At 39.8% G+C, this 23,107-nt stretch overlaps 2 protein-coding genes across 3 annotated transcripts in view; both read right to left on the reverse strand.

Moving 5' to 3' along the window:
* The window catches only part of LOC131315532 (uncharacterized), a 40,496-nt gene extending 17,513 nt beyond the window's left edge, over positions 1-22,983 (reverse strand). Inside the window, exon 1 of the mRNA XM_058344641.1 lies at positions 22,966-22,983. The gene's annotated coding sequence lies outside the window, so the exon portion shown is untranslated. The remainder of the gene's footprint in view (positions 1-22,965) is intronic.
* Positions 1-23,107, reverse strand: part of LOC131315517 (uncharacterized) — a 161,959-nt gene that overhangs the window by 43,113 nt on the left and 95,739 nt on the right. For both annotated transcript variants that reach the window (XM_058344622.1, XM_058344620.1), the window contains one exon: positions 6,564-6,791. In XM_058344622.1, coding sequence (XP_058200605.1) covers positions 6,564-6,791 — 228 coding nt within the window. The remainder of the gene's footprint in view (positions 1-6,563; positions 6,792-23,107) is intronic.

The raw sequence follows: 23,107 nt of genomic DNA on the forward strand, positions 1-23,107 counted from the left end.
AGACTCTCCTCCGTGGTCACAAGCTTGCCCTTTGTCTCAGACAAGTCAGCTTTAGCTTTATCTCTCTCTCTCTAATCTCGTGACTGTTCGGATCAACCTGGTGTTGTCATTTAAAAGCCTGATCCTCTCGGCTTCAGCTTCCTGGAATTTTTGGCCCAGTACGACCATTTTTTGGATAAACTATAGCAAATACCAGAACGTGAGTAACTTTTTTCTTAAAACTTATAAAGATGAAGCTTTAAAGAAGAGAAGTTTCTATTACCTTGATTCCACTGACGAGACCAGTGGACACAAGCCGATCAGGGGGAGACGAAGACTCTTTCTGTAAGTCAACAGGGAGTAACAATCCTTGGGCCAGAGCAAGTGCTGTTTCCGACGAACTAGCACTGTCCCCGACGTGAACGGGACGGTCTCCTCTAGTGAATAGAGGAGTCCATGTTTGAGGAAGTACTTGGGTAGTTGGTGAAACGGGGTGATGTGTTTCGGTATCTGCTTGAGACGCAGTACCAGTTGGGTCTTCTGATCTAGGCCGTTTGTCTCTGTGAGCATCACTGGCCTCTATGGTAGTCTCCACTTCACGAGATGAAGTGGAGCGGTTCGAACCTCCTCTGTTGCGACGGGGTGCAGGGGGGGCGTTCCCTGTGGAAGCTACCCGACCAGATCCCCGTCCCCGAGAAGAGACGGTGAGGAGGGAGCTGAGGTTTAAAGGCTGACGTGTCATGGTGCTTGAGTTAGGAGAAAATTGAGAATAACCTGAAGAGGATGATTGACTGGTGTCAAGATTCAATACTGGCTGTTCGGGTTGAAGAGGAATGACCTGTCTGGATCTTCGAACTCTAACTCGAGGTAATGGAACACCTTCGGAAATAGGGATTTCACCCAATTGACCAGCTACAGTTACTCCTGCGTTAGCTCTTGTGCTCCTAGGCTGAGGAGCAGTCGATGTAAAGGCAGCGCTGGTGCTAGGATGAGCGAGCCTCCTGTCGATGACACCTCTGTATGCAGGATCGTATCCCAGAAGTACGTCAGCGTCACGACCCCGACCAGCTGTTCGGGCACCAGGCACGCCTTTATATTTCAGAACTTTGTTAATGTCCTCTGTTCGGATGTTGCTTGGTGTACGTCTGGGACGATGATTAACGTTTTCAGCTGCAAAATTCAAATTGAAAAACCAAATTTAGTCCATGCGAAAAGCTACGAGAAAGCGGTAAATGAAGAATTGTAAAAGAGGAAAATCAAGAGCATACGTGGATAGCCCCATATGTGGGGGCAATGGAGCCCCAGCACTTGGCCATCTTCCCCTAAAGGCTCGAATGCTCCAGTTACATAGAGGAAGTCGATCTCATGGTCACGAGCAGAATCTGGCAGATTGAGCACGAAGCGCTTCTCTGCCCTCCTAACTTTGAAGTAGTAAGTATTGTACTCAGGGTTTAGTACTATACTATACCACCACTGGATGTCCCAGATTCCTAAATTGGTTTCTAGAATCCCATTTAGGGCTATAGTCCCCATTATCAGTCTAAAAACGTTCGTAGAAACTTGCATGGGTGTAAGACGGTACCAGCTTAAAATCTGGCGGAGGAGTGGATGAAGGGGGAAACGGACCCCGCCTTCGACAACGGACACGATTGGGATACACATTCTATCCCACGATCCAGCATCCCTATCCGCTTCTAATGGAGCGAGTTCAAGCCCTACGTTTTCAGGGATATTGTATTTCTCTCTAAATGCCGCCATGGCAGCAGGGGTATCACAAAGTTTCCTAAACTTACTGGGTCTAGGAGGGTTGTCGTCCGCCATGAGTATATTTAGAAAAGAAGAAAAGATGGAAATGGGTACGAATTGAAACCCTAGAAATGACCCACCAAATCTGAGAATGAGATCTCAGATAGAAACCTAAGAAGAAGAAGGGGAATGAGAGCAAGAATCTTACGAGAATATTGTGACGATTCCCTGGAGTGCAATCGAGTTTGCAGGCGGCGGCAATGGCGGAAAGCTTTAAAGAGAAAAACTAAAAGTTTGAATGTTTTGGATGAAAAACCAAAGAGAGCCCTTTCAGGGGTTTAAGGGTAAGAGACGGAGACGAAACGTCTCCTCTCACACCGTTACAGGAAAAAGTAACGGAAAGCAGAAACCGTTCTGACGCCGTTTCATAGAACGTCAGTTCGAAGTTAATGCTAGGCATACGAAAACGTGCCACGTGGAGTCGTTTACCCCGAAATGGTATAATGACATAGGCGCCAAAAGGCATCAATGAAGTATTGAAATTATGACTGCACGGGATCAAAAGAGTTTGGTCTTGATAGAATTCTGTTTCTAAGCGTCATATATTACCCCCGAACAGTGGTAAATACATGAAGCTGGGGAGCAATTGTAGGGAGGTATTCCCGAGCAGATACATTTAGTTACCAAACACGTGATATTTGGGAACACGAGGTAAATACGACTGGACTTATCGCCGGGCAGTTCGGTGAACAGCGATATGGACCAGTGATATGAGAAGTCATGGCTTCAAGCAGACTGTTCGGTTATGATACAGCCGAACAGATGTAGTAAAAAACCTAGCACGTGATACGAGTGATCACGGGTTGAAAGCAATGCAATCGATATCCGAATAAATGGTACGTAGGACCATAGTTTGAATATAGACAGGACAGTCATCATGCTAAACAAGTGTTCGGCAATATGGACCAGTGACATGAGAAGTCAATGGTCCAGGAAGGTTGTACGGGCTCAAGGACCAGTTACATGTGAGGTAACTGGTCCAAGCCGTCTGTTCGGCTATGAGACGGCCGAACAAAGATGGAACTCCAATCGAGAGTAGGAGCAGAGAGAATACTCTGGAAGATTCCAGAATAGTCATGTCTCATATAGGGATAAAGATCCCAAGAATATAGGATCTGAGAAAGATACCCAACGAGTATGAGATGTTCGGCTCTTAAAGGAAAAGAATCCTAAAAGGACTCTTTTCCATAAACTGATAAAGGAAACGAGACTCCTTGATATCCTGGGTTTCCTATACGAGTTAGGAATCCTATGGCAATAAGGATGCTTGGACAGCAAGCATCCATGAATCTATAAATATGAGGAAAACCTAGAGGTGAGAGGTACGCAATACGTTGCATTATTATTGCTTTCCTACTGATAATTAGGGTTTAACTGCTAGTACGTGATACTAACAAAGGCATCGGAGGGCCTTTGCCACGAGAGGCAAAGGTGCACTCACCCCCTGTCTATTTTGCAGATTAGGGTTCAGACGTCGAGCTAGGGTTCCGGTGAAGAGGCACGAATAAGCCGTTGCAATCCAGTTGATCCGAAGCGTCAATTGTTTTCATCCCCCTACAATTACTACAACAAATAAGCCTTTAATAGCATAAAAGCATTGCATTTTTTTTTTAAGAATGATGTTATAGATGACAAATAATAGCGTTCCTAAAGTTAGAAACAAGAGGAAACGTCTATCACATAGTGTTCCACAAACACGGAAAGATTTGTGCATCATAGCGTTCCACAAGCACTAAAAAAATAAAGGGCAAATTTTCGTAGTCGTCCCTCTAGTTTTACGGTTGTCTTAATTTCGTCCCTCTAGTTTCAATTGTCTCAATTTCGTCCCTGTAGTTTGTTTTACGTTTCAAATTGGTAAAATCGTTAACACCGTTAAAAGAAACTAACGGAAAAATATGATTAAAAAATTAAGTGCGCCAATTTTCAATTTGGTTGAACCAGTGCGAAAATATTATTTTTTTGGTCATTTTATCCTACATAGTCGTAATTAATTTTTGGCTCTAAAGCCTTTCAACGAACACCCGAAGACTCTTTATTTAGTTTCAGGGCTCTCTTAGGGTGCTCATTGAAAAGCTTTAGAACCAAATATCCATTATGATTATTCAAGATAAAATGATCAGAAAAATAAGATCTTCGCACCGGTTCAAACAAATTAAAAATTAGAACAATTAATTTTTTAATCATATTTTTCCGTTAGTTTCATTAATGGTGTTAACGATTTTACCAATTTGGAACGTAAAACAAACTACGGGGATGAAATTGAGACAATTGAAACTAGGGGGACGAAATTGAGACAACCGTAAAACTAGAGGGAAGACTACGAAAATTTAACATAGAGTGCATTAATGAGAAAGTCAAGTGTGAAAATTATCTTCGGTAGAGAAAAACGGGTTAAGAATTTCCTAGTAATCACATTTTTCCATGCAAGTGAATTCTGCATAATGAGTCCACGGTTCCAAGGAAAGAAAATGTGAAGAAAAAAAAGCTCAAAATAGTGATCTCCCACTTTTGCTCAGTATTCCACAGCTAGCAGTTCTCGCAACCAATATTGAAGAATTCTTTAACAAGTCCCATTCGATCTCCACAAAAAAAAAAAACCAAGAAAATTCTCACCCGGATTCAGTGGCGGAGGGAGCATGTGCCCACTAAGCCACAAACACTCAATCCTAAAATTTTATCCATCCGTGGTGTCCTAAAGAAACTTAGTATTAAAGATACTTTGTTTGATTTTGAGAATTTTTTTGGATGTAACGAGTGGTAATAATTGAAAAAAGATAGATAGAGAAACTTATTGAAAACTGTGCATGGAGTAAAAAAAAATTCTTAAAACTTGTAAGTGAACAAAGTCGATTTCCCACTTACACTCAGTGCTAGCTACGCCAGTTACACCCCTTACCCAATGCTTGGCTTTGCATCATCTAGGCTATGGATCATGACCAGAAAGCATCCCAGAGGCTTTCTAAAACAGATATAAACAAATATTGAATGCTACAACTAAACACTTCTATATACAGAGAGCAGTAAACTAGTTTTTAACATGCAATAAGGTGATGAATAGATAGGAAATAAAGCATAAAACAAAGATCTGGACCCCATTTCACAACTGGAGTACGCCAGTTCCAGAGGGCTCGGAACTGGAGTACGCCAGATTCCAGACAGATCAAATTTAAAACTGTACGTACTGCCACGGACCGGCATACGCGGGCTTATGACCGGCGCACGCCGATTCTAGTCAGAAACGATTTTTTTTGTTTTTGAAACCTTGACAGCTTTAGGGCCAGGACTGGGATTGATTACCAGCCTTGACCCTGCCAGCCCCCTCAGAGATCAGAACAGGAAAACAGTTCCAAGGTGTATACCTTTGGTTTTTGAGTTTGATAGTGTGTTATGAGCTTGAGCTTGAGGTTTGAGGGATGGATGATGACGTGGATGGATGTATGTTGTAGTGTATGGGAGAGTTTCTTGCTGTTTCTTTCCAAATGAGAAGAAAGAAAGAACAAAGAACTAATGGAGAGAGAGAGAGATATGACTTGAATGCTTCAAATTTTGGTAACCCCTTCAAATGGAAGTATATAGGGTTATATATAGGGGAAGAGGGAGAGAGAGGGGTTAAGGCCAGTCAAAGTGACTGAAGCCTTCCTTCTCATTGGATGAGAGGAGGAAGGTGATAAGATGGGTGTAAGAAAATGTCCCCCGGCGGAGAATGCTTTTTCAGTGGATTGGAAGGTTCCCAAGTGCTGTAGACCCCTACCCATGGCTTCTGCATGCTTAAAAATACAAGTTTGACCGGAAGTTTGACTGGCGTACTCTAGTTAATAACTGGCGTACTCCAGTTCGGGCTTGGTCAACGGTCAAAGTTGACCGATGACTGACACGTGGCAGAGGACCGGCGCACGCCAGTTGATTACCGGCGTATGTAAGTTGGGTTTTGTTGAGGCCTTTTAGTTCTGGTTTAGAGAATTTGAAAGGATCTGAAAGGGTTTTGGAATGCTCAAAGCTCAAACATACTAACATTTTCGGGGTGTTCTTGATCCGTTTCATCATCGGGGAATCAAATGCCGTAAGTAAACTAATTTGGAAAATCCAAAATAGGGTGTCTACAGACAGTAACGACGAACCAGACCAATTCAAACCATTTAACTATGATTCGGTTAAAGTTTTGAACCACGGTTCATTTCATCTTGAGATATCATGAGGTATTCAAAACAAAACCCTCTTTAAAAATGAACTCAATTAAAACCCACCATAACTTACTAAAACTCAACATATGTCCTCTATCAAATGTGGGAACTAAAATTCAAGTCTCCATGTTGATGCTCCCATACAGAGCATGGTTGTAGCATGTTTGGATAGAGCGGAATAACAGACACTTTGGTGACTTGAGTGTTTCTACATAGACTTTGGGATTCAGAGTTGTTGATGAAGTCAGGTAGCATGTATGTGTTTCGGGAATAATATGAAACCTACTGACGATAATAAACTACTGGTTAGGGATTGGGCAGTGAGTTCTATATAGGGTCTTTAGTGCTATGTTTTGTATTTGTTGTTTCTTGTTGCATTGCTGCCTTTTGTTTGATTGTTTTGACCTTCGCGGTCTGCTCGTTATAAGGCTACAACATCCAGAGTTTTTGTTTGTTTGCTTCGATGAAATGGTTAATTTACCCAAAAAAAAAAAAGTTTTATTGGAGCTTTTAAAAGAAAAGTCTATGAAGTTGGAAATAACAAGCATACCAACAATATCGAGATTTTCATTCCTTGAAAAAGTGTATTTAGCGTACCTTTGAGATGATTTGCAACAACTTTTTGAGGCATTTCCTTGCACTGGAAGATATCTTCCAAAGAAATTGCATTTTTCTTGTTTCTTCTCTCTCCTCCTAGGGTCATTTCCTTCATTTTCTCTTTTTCCAAATACCTAGAATTGAGCTGGTCATCTTCCATATCACTTTGCCTTGTTCCCCCACTCCCCATTCCAACTGCCTCAGCTTCAATATTGCCAAAATCTTCATCTAGGTAGAGCAATAGAACTTTGAATTCAAGAATGACTCTATTAAAGAATAATTCCTAAAGTTGCCACTGCAAGTGATTATGTTTTAGGTTTTTATTTTTATGTTTTTGTGAATAGCTTATATTGTTTAGATTATGTCTCTACTTGAAGATATACTGTGAAGCTAGAAAATATTTTGAAATATGAAGGGACTTTCGTTAACTTCGTTATGCGGGGATAAGTAATACTCTATCCGTCCCAATTTAATTGTCTCTAGTTCTATTCTAACCGGCTAAAAAATTAGTTATATATGTAAATCGGTAATGAATTTTATATCCAATATGGATCTTGTTTGATAAATCTCGATTAATTTTATAATACAATATTTTCCAAATCACGCAAAATATTATAAATTATGAGATATAATTAATTAATTAAAAAGTGGCACGAACTCCCAAAAGGACAATTAAATTGGGATGGAGGAGTACTTTTACTGCTAAACGAGAAGAGTGATATTTAAGTGATGCTTTTAAAATCTCATAATGTTCATATTTTTGGAGAATAGTGATAGGAGTATTTAAGTAATGCTTTTGAAACCTTGTAGTGGTCTATTATTTTTTTAAGTATTTGTCTTAGTTTTTGGAAGGTAATTTATCTACTTAATTTATATTTTGTTTTTAAAATTTCATAAATGGTCTCAAATTTTATTTTTGCACTTTAGAGCACCGAAAAGTTTGGTTGGCCATAACTAAGATCACAAGTTCAATTCTCGAAAAATAGTCTCTCTGCTTGCAAAGGTGCTACATGAACATTTTCCCAAGTCCCACATATGTAGGAGTTTGGAGCACTTTGTACACCCTTTTAACCTATCTAGTTGGGAAAAAAAACAACAAAAATTGTGGTTTTCATTTCTTGGAGGAGTGTATGTTTGCATACCTCCGAGATGATTTGTAACATCTTTAAGACGCATTCCCTTAGTTCGTAAGATATCTTCCTTTGGAATTACAATTCTAACTCCAGTAGTTCTGTTATTACCTCTCTCACCTCCTGGGGTATTTACCTTCCTTTTTCCTTGTTTTTCCAAACACCCAGAATTCAACTGAGCCTCTTCGATTACACCTTCCCCTGTTTCCTCACCCCCCATTTCGATCGTCTCAGCTTCATCATCATTGCCAAAACCTGCATCAAGGTTCTCTTGTTGAGCTGTAGGCAAAAATTGCATCAGTAGAATTTCCTTTTCAATAACACTATTTATGTCAACGGTAGCCATAAAGGCTTGATCAGAAGGCACATTATGAGAAGTCAACTGTGGGATGATCACTTGATCGACAACTGCAAGAGTTTTGTCGGGGAGAGATTGCATGGTAAGCTTGTGTTCATTGCGGGGTGACCATATTTGGATACCATATTTCCAACAAGAACTCATCGGTTCGGCGATGGTAACTGCAATAAAGAAGAATCCAAAAGATCAATATTTTTCTACCAAAGCAACTCCAATCCACACCTACAACACGAACGGCCTATTGCAAGGAAAGTATTTCCTTGCTAAAGCACCAGTTTTTCTCGCTAATGGTATTTGCGAGGAAATATTTTGTCGCCCATTTTCCTCGCCTAAACCTTGTCACTAAAACAATTCGTAAGGAAATTAGTTTTCCTTGCCTATTTTATACAATATGTGACAAATTGTTTCCTCGCTATTTTTAAAAAAATTCGTCACCAAATCTGTCCAATTTTGTCGCAAAAGGCTAAGAATTCACTACTACCAACAACAATATGCGATGAATTCTTTTGCTCGCTAAACCAAACCAAACCAAACCAAATCAAACCAAACCAAATTGAGCCTTAAGTCCCAATCACTTTGGGTTGGCTACATGAATCCTTTTCCTCCATTGAGCTCTGTCAAGAGCCATTTGTTCACACAACCTACTATACTCATATCGTTGCGTACCACAGCATCTAATGTCAATTTAAATCTACCCCTCCCCATAACATTGCTACCCAAAACTATTTTATCTGCTCTCTTAACTACTGCGTCTTCTGGTCTACGGTAGACATGTCCAAACCATCTTAGCCTATTTTCCCTCAACTTCTCTTTTATGGGTGCTACACCTACCATCTCACGAACCTTTTGCACGTACTCGTTCTCGAACCTTGGACCTCTGCTTTGTGAGAGGCGACACCTATCAACCGCACCACTTTGCACTTCTAGATAAAATGTGAACTTTTTATTATATATCATCGTTTTATCTTGTCTTTCATCTCTACAAATTTGCTTTCCAACATTAATGGTCTTCCGACTTTTTGTATGGCGTCTGAACTTTGTTTGAGCAAAGTCTAATCTTTTGCCAGCACAACATTTTTTTTTGGTTGAAACATGTTCTATTGGTATCTAACAACAATTTTGATAGGACTAATAATATTTGTTCTCTATTTTTTTGATGGGATTATAGTACTCCCTCCATCCCTTTTTAAACATTCATTACAGTTTTGCGTGTTATTTTTAATTGTCTATATCCCTTAATGTATATTGCTAAAAATTTACAATATAGATCTTATTTGATAGATTTCAATTATTTCTATAAGATAATGACTTTAAAAACATAAATATAATATACGTCGAGAGATTTAAGTCATTGAAAATGACATGCAGAATCATAGTGGACACTTAAAAAGGGATGGAGAGAGTAGCTTTTATGGATCGAATGCGTTTTTTTGCCACCATAAGCTCGAGATATATTTTGGATTGTGTTTTTGTAAACTTATAAGTCTGAAACTTATTTTAATAATTTTTTTTATACTTCTTCTTACTTTTTCTGTGTGTATATATACTACCTCTATGACATAATCTTGGTCCCTATGGACCTAGGAAAAAAAAATAATCAAGGAGCAATCTTCAAACTTAAAAATAATGTATTTTCTAAAACAATTTTTTATTTTTTTACACATTTCAAAAGACCTTATCGAAATCTATCAAATAAGATTCATATTGCACAAATATTATTTCGACAAGTACACTATTTTTAAGTTCAAAAATTGCACGTAATTTCGTAGCTAGGGGACCAAAATTGTGAGACAGAGTGAGTATATAAATACATTCATATATGAAAGCATATAACAATCACCCTAATAGTAGTATATATATTGAAAGGCAGATCTAGAATTGCGTTAAAGCTGCCTCGTAGTAATTTCGTTGGTCAATATATTACGGGCAGTTTGTCACTGATAATCACCCACCTGAAATAGCAAAAATTGTATTAGATGAGTATATTATCATTAAACAAAACTATTAAAATGATAAGTACATTGAATAACCTCTCTAAAATTAATAAGTAATTAAATAATCTCTCTAAAAATGAGGGTAAATTTGAATATCTTTCAACATACCAACTTGTGATCCATTTACTAATATGGTGTCATTCACTATTTAATTGTATCAATTACCCTCATTGAATGATACAATTAAGAAAAATCATGCCTCACACTTACTAGAGGGGCGAGCCAATAGGATACAATTAGTGAGAAAATTGCATTTTGTCGCCTGTAGGATACAATTAGCGAGGAAAAGTTCATTTTGTCGCTATAGGGGATATGAATAGCGAGGAAATGTATTTTCCTTGCCAAAGAAGAATAATATGTGAGGAAAAAAGATTCCAAACTCGTCGAATAATTAAGTTTAGTGCCGAACTCTCGACTCCATATTGCAATTCGGGCACTCTACTTGATTGAATCCAAATGAAACAACTTCGAACACCGTTTAATATTTCGACTTTGCGCTTTTTGTATCGAATTGTCCAAATACCTACAATACAAAAATAAATCATAAAACTTCAAATAATAATATAAATAGACTTAGCAATGGTAAATTAGGATGCGCTGAGCATCCGCAATGTAATAATCAAAAGTGAATAATCAAAACTTGCCAAGTCAGCTTTTGATTATTCATTTAGAGGGTTGTTAAAGTTAGTAATGTGAAATCTCACATTGTTACTTTTGATTATTCAAATGCCCAAATTTGATTATTGGTTAAGAGGTTACTAAATTTAATTATTACAATGTGAGCACTTTTTTAAGCACATATTGCTAACTTTAACAATCTTTTGATTTTGATTATTACATTGATGTGAACATTTATGCGCCTATCAAAGGACGAGCTCGGAGAATGAAATCGCTGCCACCAGCATTCATGTAGCTGCGGTAAAATATGCAAGGAACTGAATTCATTTTTTGGCATTATGGATGTATGTCTTGGATAAGGAAACAAAGGGCAACAACAAATACAGAATCAGGTGATGGAACTACATTTGGTTCATGACTTCATGGATGATAATTGCATATGTCTCACCTCATGAGAAGATAATTTCAAATGATGGAAAAAGTGATTTGTTGGCACCTACATTACTACACACACCGATGAAATTCATTATCTAATAATTAACACAATGAAAACCTCCCGAAATTTAATGGCTCAAACTGATTAGATAATGTCCAGCTTACTCGTATACAAATTTAGGATTTTAGTGTACAAATTAGGGCGGACACCAAGGGGATGTTAAGTGGTGCCCGGTCCCCTGCACAACTTCAAATACTCCCATTAATTATAGTACTAGTGTTTGAGGTTAATGTGGAAAAGTAGATCACCCCTGCAAGTCTCTCGAAGGAAGAAAAAGTTTATAAAGTTCCTATATATGTGTGAAAAAATCTCCTAAAATTCAAACAGTAGGCATATCAAACCTCAGATTATTGCTGGCCCAATATATCATATGCATAATTTGGACATGTTCTATAAAAGTCAACAAAGATAGTGGTAAATATATTAAGATTATATTTTTTAGTTACTAATGTAGAAATACATATGATTCGGACCCTTGCTATGTAGAAGTCTTGCGTCCACCACTGATTGCTGGCCCAATTGTACCATATGCACAATTTGGAAAAATGACGGCTCAGGACGTGTTTTGATAATTAATACCAGTCAAAGACATGTAGAGAACATTTGTCAATACTGAAAATGTCATTAACGGGTATTAATTATCAAAATACGTCCTGGGCCGTCATTTTCCCATTCCGTAACAGTCAACAAATATGTCAATGTCACCGTGTGAACTCTTTGTTGGGTGGTTTTGAAACTTCAGACAGAAGAAATAGAATTCTTCTGGAAAGTGATTTTCATAACCCCTTTTAACCATTCACGCCCATTTATTATTACTTTTTTTGTGTGTGTTTATCCATTTAAATTTACTATTTTGTCTTTGTTTTAATATATTTTTTCACACATTCAAGGGCAACATTATAAATTCATGCGGGTAAAACCAAGAAAAGAGAGTGAATTATAAAAATAAGAGTGTGAAAATTATTTCCCATTCTTATTTCCACTTTGGAGGACGTACATTTGGGATAACAAACGCAATTACACTATTATTGACTTCTAGTAAGATGCTTTGCATGTAACCATTACGCGGATGAACTTATTTAATTTTTACATTTTAAAGATAAGAAAACTAATGTGATTCTAAATAAAGGATAAAATCTGTGTAAAGCTATTGTCCGGCTCATCCGGCACTAGTAATTAACTTGTAATTTGGACTGATGCCATGGAAACTTTTATTCTTGGTAGTTGGTATCATAAATGCGTGTTCGGAAATTTGAGTGGCTGTGATTTTGAACCATTAAGGAAAAATACTGAGCACAGTCCGTAGAGAAAGCACGGGATAGTTTTCTTAACCTAAAGTACACGCTGGGACTGATTATTCTGCCCCTAGAAGCTGTTTGAATTTTGAACTTATAGCATTGGGACTCTTTGAACTCTCAAATATAAAGTCTATCTTTCTCCTTTTAAAAACTCTAAAATCACACATGATGTATGTGTGTGGATCCCATAAATCATGTAAAGGATCCGGATCTTCTATGAGGATCTTTCCTGGATCCATAAAGGCATGTGTATAAGTGTATATAAGTGTTTGATTACACATGTGGTATACTACTACATGCACATCATGTGACATTTCTTATCTTATCTTAAAACTAAAAAGATTCATATCCACACAATGTAGATCACTCATTGCTTAATCATCGTCACCCAATTAAAGTGAATGATAATGTCCGTACCGCACAATTGGTCTTAACGTAAATGATTGCGAATACCTTGTAGGCCGCGCCCTGTGGTCATGTGGTACCAGAACACAGAATATACTCAGAGAAATTAGTGTTGTTATGGTCATGTCATACGCCGTGTGGGTCTCCTTTGCTCCGACTTTTTGAATCTTTGATCCTTTGGGAAATTCATAAGACAAAATCAAACCCCGCAATTAGTGTTGTTATGGTCATGTCAAAGTCGCTTCTTGCCCTGTCATCTTAGGATTCAACACCTAGATTCAAAGAATTTGTTTCGTACCGAATTAGGATCTGCATGCATCGCCAAATTTTTAATCTCTTGGGAGAGCCAAACTTCGAGAGTTTATTTTGAGAGCTAGCTCATTGAAGACCAAAATTAGCAAACATTAGGAACATCCTTTATAGGCCATTTTATAGGATAAGTAAGAAATTAAGGGTTAGGTTTTCAAGCATATGAAATGTCAATTTTGCCCATCAATTGAGGTTTCCAACATTACTGATTTTTACGGTGGTGTGTAATTGGACAACATATAGTGAAACCACATACATCAATTCAGGGACTAATTACGTAGATGAAATTCATAGTTTAGGGACAAGATAAACAAAATTACAACAGTTTAGGAGGTAAAATTGTCATTAAGCCGGGGCGGATCCCCTCAATTTTCTGCCGACCAGTTTGGTCAATTTAGTGTATCCGGGCTGTCCAAAAGTATTTTGGACGGACGGCCCAGATTTAAAAGGGTGTTTAAAAAAACACAAAAAAATAAATCATCTTTATAACTAGGCCGTCCAAAATTGTTGGATACAGAGTGCCCCAATTGAAGTCCTCCCTAACACCAATTGATTTTAGCAGAGATAATGAAAAAATGGTTCGACAAAACACTTTAAGATGGCCCGGATGCACCAACTTGACTAAACTGATTAGTAGCCAAATTGACAGGATCCGATCCACTAATAAGAGGCATGTGATATTGTGATAACAGGACAATAGTGGTTGTGGTACATGACCCCACTAGTCAGATTTTTTCTCTCCAACCGTGTTGAAAAATTGGACGTATAGAGCAAGTTGGGTATCTTTTATTTTCTGTTTCCTCAAGGCGCATAAATAAGCTTACGCATACTCCGTGTAAAAAGCGCATAAGAAGTTACTCCAGAAGACTAGTCTTTTGCCATTCTGTAGGCAAGGTTTATTTAAGGAAATTGATATTCGCACTTTTAAAATTACTGATAGCGTTCCATTTATAACATGAACTTATAATGTGAAATTACTAGTAACTGTTGGGATTCCACCCAAGTGGGATGGCACTTGGATGGTGTGCGCGAAGCAGAGAAGTGTGTGACATAATGTAAGGAAGAAGGTGAGGCGAGCGTGGGGTATATTGATGTATATATTGATGTACAAGATCACTTCCTACCTTATTTCCTTACGAGTATTAGGGTTTTCTTTTTGCCTATATATTGATGTATAAGAGAGCAGAGAAGTGTGTGACATAATGTAAGGGAGAGGGTGAGGTGAGCGTGGAGGACTGGTCTGTGGCCTCCCGGAGAGGAACCGGCGTGTGGTTTTTGGAGATCTTTTTTATCTTTGTGTGTACGTCATTGTGTGAATATATATACGGAGAGTTTTTCTTTGAAATCACTGCGTGGATTTGCGTGCGTGGTGTCCCTCTAGTCCTAACAATTGGTATCAGAGCGGGGTTGAAGAAGAGGGTCACCGGAAAAAACATGGGTTCGATTTCTGAAAAAAAGTTGCTCACAAACCTCGTGTTTTGTCACCCATGGAGGTCGCACGGGCTATTCGATCGCTGCGGGCGGTCAAGCAGCGGAGGATCGCGGATAAAAATGGGTCTGCTGCGGACATCTCATGTTTGAGATGTGGAGCATCCATGTTTGGATGCGGGCACTTCGGACGGGGTGCGAGCACTCTGTTGAGGGGGTGCTAAACATCGACGAGTTGTCGATATTGTAGTCGGACAGCGCTATAGATTCAGCTACGGAAGATCTAGTCTTGCAGGGAGACACTCGGTCGGGCGTGTACTCCATGAGGGGGTGCTGAGACGTTGACTTAGGTAGTGATAACAAACGCTTGCTAGAGTAGCTGAACGGTTTGACGATTATCCTGCATGGTTGGAAGGGGGTGATTGTTGGGATTCCACCCAAATGGGATGGTGTGCGCAAAACACAGTATTACTCCCTACCTTATTTCCTTATGAGTATTAGGGTTTTCTTTTTGTCTATATATAGTGATGTATAAGAGAGCAGAGAGGTGTGTGACATAATGTGATGGAGAGGGTGAGGCGAGCGTGGGGGGCTGATCTATGGCCTCCCGGAGAGGAACCGACATGTGATTTTCGGAGAGTTTTTTCATCTTTGTGTATACGTTGTGTGAATATATATACTAGGGGAGTTTTTTTTTGAAATTACTGCGTGGGCTTACGTGCCTGGTGTCCCTTCGGTCCTAATAGTAAATTTCATGAACAAAATGGAGCGTCATTAAAAATTTGGGAGCGGAAATATAAATTTCCTTATTTAAAGTCGAGTTACTGCGTGTGAACGGACCCGACAAGGATTGACAACACCCAAGAAATTTTAAAGTTGAGGCTAAGAGTACGTTTCAAGTCAATATATTATTGGGCATTCTCTGGAAGCATAACGAGCTAGCCAACAGACTTTTTATTCTTTCGTCAATCTAATAATGGTTGAGAACCATTCCTAGTGATGTTGGTTGTCCATCTCCTTCCCCCAGTGGTGAACGTTCGAGTCTCACGAGGGACGGGACTTCTGAGGGCCAAGGATATACATAGCCTCTGAACTCCTGTGCTAACTCTAACACCCTTGCTGATATACAATATTGGTAAAAAAATAAAAAATAGCATAATAATTTGTGGTTAATAGACACAATACTAAAAAAGTTTGAAATTTTAAATTCATACACTTCTCGAAACATATTAGGCTCCGTTTCGCAATGCAAATCCATCAATATATAAAATTGATACTCACATAACAATCTAAACACAACAATTTACGCAACCTTTCACATGCATATGAGCTTCACACACTACTATGTGTGGGTCCCACATATATATATAAGAGATTGTGTAAGTTGTTGTGTTTGAATTATTGTGTAAGTAGCATCTTTGATCAATATAAAAGCGGCTGTGAGGGTCTAGGAGTTGCAGAGTTAACACACTACTTTACCATTTGGAGTCTCTCTTTCGTTTCTCCTTATCAAAGTCGTTCCCGCTTTCTCGCCCGGTCATCTCGATCTGTCTCTCGATCCATCCATTGCTTGATCTTATCTTAGAGGTCTAGGATTCAACACCCAGATTCAAAAATTTGTTTCGTACCGAATTAGGATCTGCATGCATCGCCAAATTTTTAAGCTCTTGTTTCATCTTTTGAGTTAGGCGAATTATTCTGTCAATCTCGTCTTTTTTTTTCTTTTTTTTTTTCCTTATTGGTTCAAATTGGTAACTGTGTCAATGGCTGCGCCTATGAACAGTGGAGAGTCGGACATGGTTACTGAAGATTTCCGCTTGAATTTGTCGCCCTTACTTTCCCCTAGGAGGTCGCAGCTGTGCTTGACTCCGTCGCCGCCACCGTCTTTCCTACCTTCGTCCAGTTCAATGGTCATGCAGTATCAAGGGTCTACCCAATCCATGGACGATCCGCCACAAAATCAAGAGCACGATGACATCGTCAACCCAGCACCGTACATGGCCGGAGACTCGGCGTTGTTGCAGCAGCTACATAAGAACTGGAGCGAGGCGTCAGATTGGAGGCCAAAAGGAGGGGGGATTACGACGATGAACAATCAGGGCTTTGAAGAATCGAATATGGGTTTTGAGGAATCCATGGAGATGACGACCTGTTTCTATTTCCCTCCGTCGCCCACAAATTTCCTCTGTATCGGCCGATGCCAAGTGTTTTTTTCGTTTCTAGAGAACAGGAGAACGAAAGCTTGGCGTTGTCTTATCGGCACTGAAATTATGCGGAAGCGATCAATCTACTCCTAGAGGGGGTAAATAGGAGTTTTAATAAAAATATACCAATTTTCAAATTTAACAGTCTTATTAATCCAAATCAAAAAATAAAGTACTGCAGTAGAACAAAAATTATAATAAGAGACGCACGATTTACGTGAAAAAACTTAGGGTCCTAAATAACCCTAAGCCAAAACCACGGCCTAATACTACTGCTTTATTCTATTAATCGAAAAGAAGTACAGATTGCGAAATAGCAAAAACCTTACTCAAGCTTTTACCTATTCTCGCCAATCTCTGATGCTCCCAGAGCTTCTTCAAGATCCAATAGATGCACCACAGACTTCACGCCCGATCTCCGAATTCAACCGGCTCCGAATCAATCTCCCAAAAATTCGGCCACAACAGGAAACGGCACAAAGAACCACCAACAGTGAATGAATGATATGATGAGAAGCGTGATCTAGAATACCCAAAAAGTGTTCGAAGATGCAAGAACAAATAAAAAAATTGGGCTGCCAGGAAAAACAGTCAATATTGCCTCTCTGTATATTTTTCCGCGCTAGCTCCTTTTATGACCTAATAGGTCCACATATATAGAGGCAGATGCAAGATGCAAAAACGACACAAAAAAAAAACTGTCGGCTAGAAAAAAATAATCTCCGTTTTCAGTCCCTTTTAAATCCATAGCTTCCTAACCTATTTTATATTCTCTAAAAAGAAAATCGTTTAAAGATCTCTACATATGGAAGCCTCCAATTTTGTTTTAAATATTTTAAAAGGAAATCTTTAAATGACATATATGTATGTATATATAAAAACGAATTTTTCGGAGATCTAATCTTGGTAACAAAATCATCATATGCATGACATGCTGTGTAATGCTTTTACGTACCTCTCATGCAATTTGATCAATTTCGTAGCGGTCAATTTGGCGCAGAAAATGGGAGGAGAATCGAGCGAGCAACTACCCCTTACGAACCTACCCATTACAATCAAACGGAGTTGATATAACAAAGACACCAATGGAGGTTTTGAACAACCCCGAAAGTGCCAAAATATCTAACAGGCACATACTTGAGGACAAGAGCTGTGCGTTGCATGTGATCAACTGGGAGGAAGGCCAGAACATCTTCGACCTGCTGGGAGGAAAGCCAGAACATATGTTCGGTGATTTGCATGAAATAGCAAGGGCGGCGGGCGTGGTGCCCAAAGGCGGGGAGTCGTTGGTGCATAACATAGTGGGTGTGGACATCGATGAGAGAGAAGCGACATTAAGGTGGATCAACTGGTTGGAACCACACGACGAGGCCATCGTTGGCCAGCCGGTCTACGAACAAGTGGGTGTGATGCAGCAACTAATTCAGAACTAGGGCGGTGAGTTGGATGTGATCTTAGGAGGGGTAGTTTACACGGTCAATGGGCTAGAATGCATAGACGGTCAAGGCTCGCCTACGACTCCGGATACATTGCTTATTTGTCAGGCCAAGGTCTCCACAAGAGTGTGGCTGAGACACGGTGGCCATTGGGCGGCCGAGGTTCGTTGCAGATTGAATCACCTCAACATTGGCAGTTTCACAACCGTTGAGGATGCCATCTCAACTTATAAGGTGGTAGCAAGGTGGAGTGGATGGATGGATCCTACTGGTTTCCCTGGACTCTTTGGAAATGAAAACATATCAAAACTGCCATTGCAGTTGCCACTTATAGCACAAGAATTGAACCCAGTTGAGGTAGTTGGAACTGGTAATGAGGGAACAAGGGATTGTATAATGGCAGATCATGCTCGGTTGAATTCCCGGTGTATGGGAAAAAGGAAAACAAAGGAAAATAACCCAAGGGGAGAGATAAGAAGCAAGAAAACAAATGGAGTTAGAATAGGCATTCCTCTAGAGCATATCTTACAAACCAAGGGAATGAGTCTTAAAGAAGCTGCAAATCATATTGGAGGTACGCATATATACACTCCTCCAAGAAATGAACATTAAACCTCAATTTTGTTCTTGTTTTTTTCCCCAACTAGATAGCTAGGTTAGGACATACAAAGTGCTCCAAACTCCTACATGTGTAGGACTTAGGAAAATGTTGATATAGCACCTCTGCAAGTAGGGAGACTATTTTCGAGAATCGAACTATTATGATCTTAGTCATGGCTAGCCTAACTTTTTGGTACTCTAAAGTGAAAATAAAAATTGAGGTTCTTTATGAACTTTTACAATATATATATATATGTATATCACTCCGGATCCCTTCAGGGATCCCGGAGGCCTGGTTGGTGCGGGATTCGTTTTGCAGCCGTTGGATTTAATCCAACGGCCAGGAAAAGAGAAGCCAGTAAAAACGCAAAAATTACACTTTTTCCCCTAACCACTCACACTTCCCCCCTTCGTTCACAGTTCACGCGGACCACACAGAGAGAGAGAGAGAGAGAGAGAGAGAGGGAGAAGAAACTCAGACAAACGAAGACGAACGAAGAACACAAGAACGACGAACATCAGAATCGAGCGGCTGAAGCTGAAGGTCTCTCTTTGATTCGATTCTCTAATCTCTCTCTCTCTTTCTCTCAAAATCTGGTTAGGGCTTTTTTTGCCGATTCTGGTTCAGCAAAAATTAGGGCTTTTTTTGCCTATTGGAACCTAGCTCTCTCTCTCTACATTTTCTGCAAAAACCAGAACAGGTTTTAGGCTAGGTTCCAATAGGCAAAAAAAGCCCTAATTTTTGCTGAACCAGAATCGGCAAAAAAAGCCCTAACTAGATTTTGAGAGAAAGAGAGAGAGAGATTAGAGAATCGAATCAGAGAGAGACCTTCAGCTTCAGCCGCTCGATTCTGATGTTCGTCGTTCTTGTGTTCTTCGTTCGTCTTCGTTTGTCTGAGTTTCTTCTCCCTCTCTCTCTCTCTCTCTCTCTCTCTCTGTGTGGTCCGCGTGAACTGTGAACGAAGGGGGGAAGTGTGAGTGGTTAGGGGAAAAAGTGTAATTTTTGCGTTTTTACTGGCTTCTCTTTTCCTGGCCGTTGGATTAAATCCAACGGCTGCAAAACGAATCCCGCACCAACCAGGCCTCCGGGATCCCTGAAGGGATCCGGAGTGATATACATATATATATATATTGTAAAAGTTCATAAAGAACCTCAATTTTTATTTTCACTTTAGAGTACCAAAAAGTTAGGCTAGCCATGACTAAGATCATAATAGTTCGATTCTCGAAAATAGTCTCCCTACTTGCAGAGGTGCTATATCAACATTTTCCTAAGTCCTACACATGTAGGAGTTTGGAGCACTTTGTATGTCCTAACCTAGCTATCTAGTTGGGGAAAAAAACAAGAACAAAATTGAGGTTTAATGTTCATTTCTTGGAGGAGTGTATATATGCGTACCTCCAATATGATTTGCAGCTTCTTTAAGACTCATTCCCTTGGTTTGTAAGATATGCTCTAGAGGAATGCCTATTCTAACTCCATTTGTTTTCTTGCTTCTTATCTCTCCCCTTGGGTTATTTTCCTTTGTTTTCCTTTTTCCCATACACCGGGAATTCAACCGAGCATGATCTGCCATTATACAATCCCTTGTTCCCTCATTACCAGTTCCAACTACCTCAACTGGGTTCAATTCTTGTGCTATAAGTGGCAACTGCAATGGCAGTTTTGATATGTTTTCATTTCCAAAGAGTCCAGGGAAACCAGTAGGATCCATCCATCCACTCCACCTTGCTACCACCTTATAAGTTGAGATGGCATCCTCAACGGTTGTGAAACTGCCAATGTTGAGGTGATTCAATCTGCAACGAACCTCGGCCGCCCAATGGCCACCGTGTCTCAGCCACACTCTTGTGGAGACCTTGGCCTGACAAATAAGCAATGTATCCGGAGTCGTAGGCGAGCCTTGACCGTCTATGCATTCTAGCCCATTGACCGTGTAAACTACCCCTCCTAAGATCACATCCAACTCACCGCCCTAGTTCTGAATTAGTTGCTGCATCACACCCACTTGTTCGTAGACCGGCTGGCCAACGATGGCCTCGTCGTGTGGTTCCAACCAGTTGATCCACCTTAATGTCGCTTCTCTCTCATCGATGTCCACACCCACTATGTTATGCACCAACGACTCCACGCCTTTGGGCACCACGCCCGCCGCCCTTGCTATTTCATGCAAATCACCGAACATATGTTCTGGCTTTCCTCCCAGCAGGTCGAAGATGTTCTGGCCTTCCTCCCAGTTGATCACATGCAACGCACAGCTCTTGTCCTCAAGTATGTGCCTGTTAGATATTTTGGCACTTTCGGGGTTGTTCAAAACCTCCATTGGTATCTTTGTTATATCAACTCCGTTTGATTGTAATGGGTAGGTTCGTAAGGGGTAGTTGCTCGCTCGATTCTCCTCCCATTTTCTGCGCCAAATTGACCGCTACGAAATTGATCAAATTGCATGAGAGGTACGTAAAAGCATTACACAGCATGTCATGCATATGATGATTTTGTTACCAAGATTAGATCTCCGAAAAATTCGTTTTTATATATACATACATATATGTCATTTAAAGATTTCCTTTTAAAATATTTAAAACAAAATTGGAGGCTTCCATATGTAGAGATCTTTAAACGATTTTCTTTTTAGAGAATATAAAATAGGTTAGGAAGCTATGGATTTAAAAGGGACTGAAAACGGAGATTATTTTTTTCTAGCCGACAGTTTTTTTTTTGTGTCGTTTTTGCATCTTGCATCTGCCTCTATATATGTGGACCTATTAGGTCATAAAAGGAGCTAGCGCGGAAAAATATACAGAGAGGCAATATTGACTGTTTTTCCTGGCAGCCCAATTTTTTTATTTGTTCTTGCATCTTCGAACACTTTTTGGGTATTCTAGATCACGCTTCTCATCATATCATTCATTCACTGTTGGTGGTTCTTTGTGCCGTTTCCTGTTGTGGCCGAATTTTTGGGAGATTGATTCGGAGCCGGTTGAATTCGGAGATCGGGCGTGAAGTCTGTGGTGCATCTATTGGATCTTGAAGAAGCTCTGGGAGCATCAGAGATTGGCGAGAATAGGTAAAAGCTTGAGTAAGGTTTTTGCTATTTCGCAATCTGTACTTCTTTTCGATTAATAGAATAAAGCAGTAGTATTAGGCCGTGGTTTTGGCTTAGGGTTATTTAGGACCCTAAGTTTTTTCACGTAAATCGTGCGTCTCTTATTATAATTTTTGTTCTACTGCAGTACTTTATTTTTTGATTTGGATTAATAAGACTGTTAAATTTGAAAATTGGTATATTTTTATTAAAACTCCTATTTACCCCCTCTAGGAGTAGATTGATCGCTTCCGCATAATTTCAGTGCCGATAAGACAACGCCAAGCTTTCGTTCTCCTGTTCTCTAGAAACGAAAAAAACACTTGGCATCGGCCGATACAGAGGAAATTTGTGGGCGACGGAGGGAAATAGAAACAGGTCGTCATCTCCATGGATTCCTCAAAACCCATATTCGATTCTTCAAAGCCCTGATTGTTCATCGTCGTAATCCCCCCTCCTTTTGGCCTCCAATCTGACGCCTCGCTCCAGTTCTTATGTAGCTGCTGCAACAACGCCGAGTCTCCGGCCATGTACGGTGCTGGGTTGACGATGTCATCGTGCTCTTGATTTTGTGGCGGATCGTCCATGGATTGGGTAGACCCTTGATACTGCATGACCATTGAACTGGACGAAGGTAGGAAAGACGGTGGCGGCGACGGAGTCAAGCACAGCTGCGACCTCCTAGGGGAAAGTAAGGGCGACAAATTCAAGCGGAAATCTTCAGTAACCATGTCCGACTCTCCACTGTTCATAGGCGCAGCCATTGACACAGTTACCAATTTGAACCAATAAGGAAAAAAAAAAAGAAAAAAAAAGACGAGATTGACAGAATAATTCGCCTAACTCAAAAGATGAAACAAGAGCTTAAAAATTTGGCGATGCATGCAGATCCTAATTCGGTACGAAACAAATTTTTGAATCTGGGTGTTGAATCCTAGACCTCTAAGATAAGATCAAGCAATGGATGGATCGAGAGACAGATCGAGATGACCGGGCGAGAAAGCGGGAACGACTTTGATAAGGAGAAACGAAAGAGAGACTCCAAATGGTAAAGTAGTGTGTTAACTCTGCAACTCCTAGACCCTCACAGCCGCTTTTATATTGATCAAAGATGCTACTTACACAATAATTCAAACACAACAACTTACACAATCTCTTATATATATGTGGGACCCACACATA

Source organism: Rhododendron vialii, chromosome 2a (assembly GCF_030253575.1).
Source record: "Rhododendron vialii isolate Sample 1 chromosome 2a, ASM3025357v1".
In the NCBI taxonomy this organism is placed as follows: Eukaryota; Viridiplantae; Streptophyta; class Magnoliopsida; order Ericales; family Ericaceae; genus Rhododendron; species Rhododendron vialii.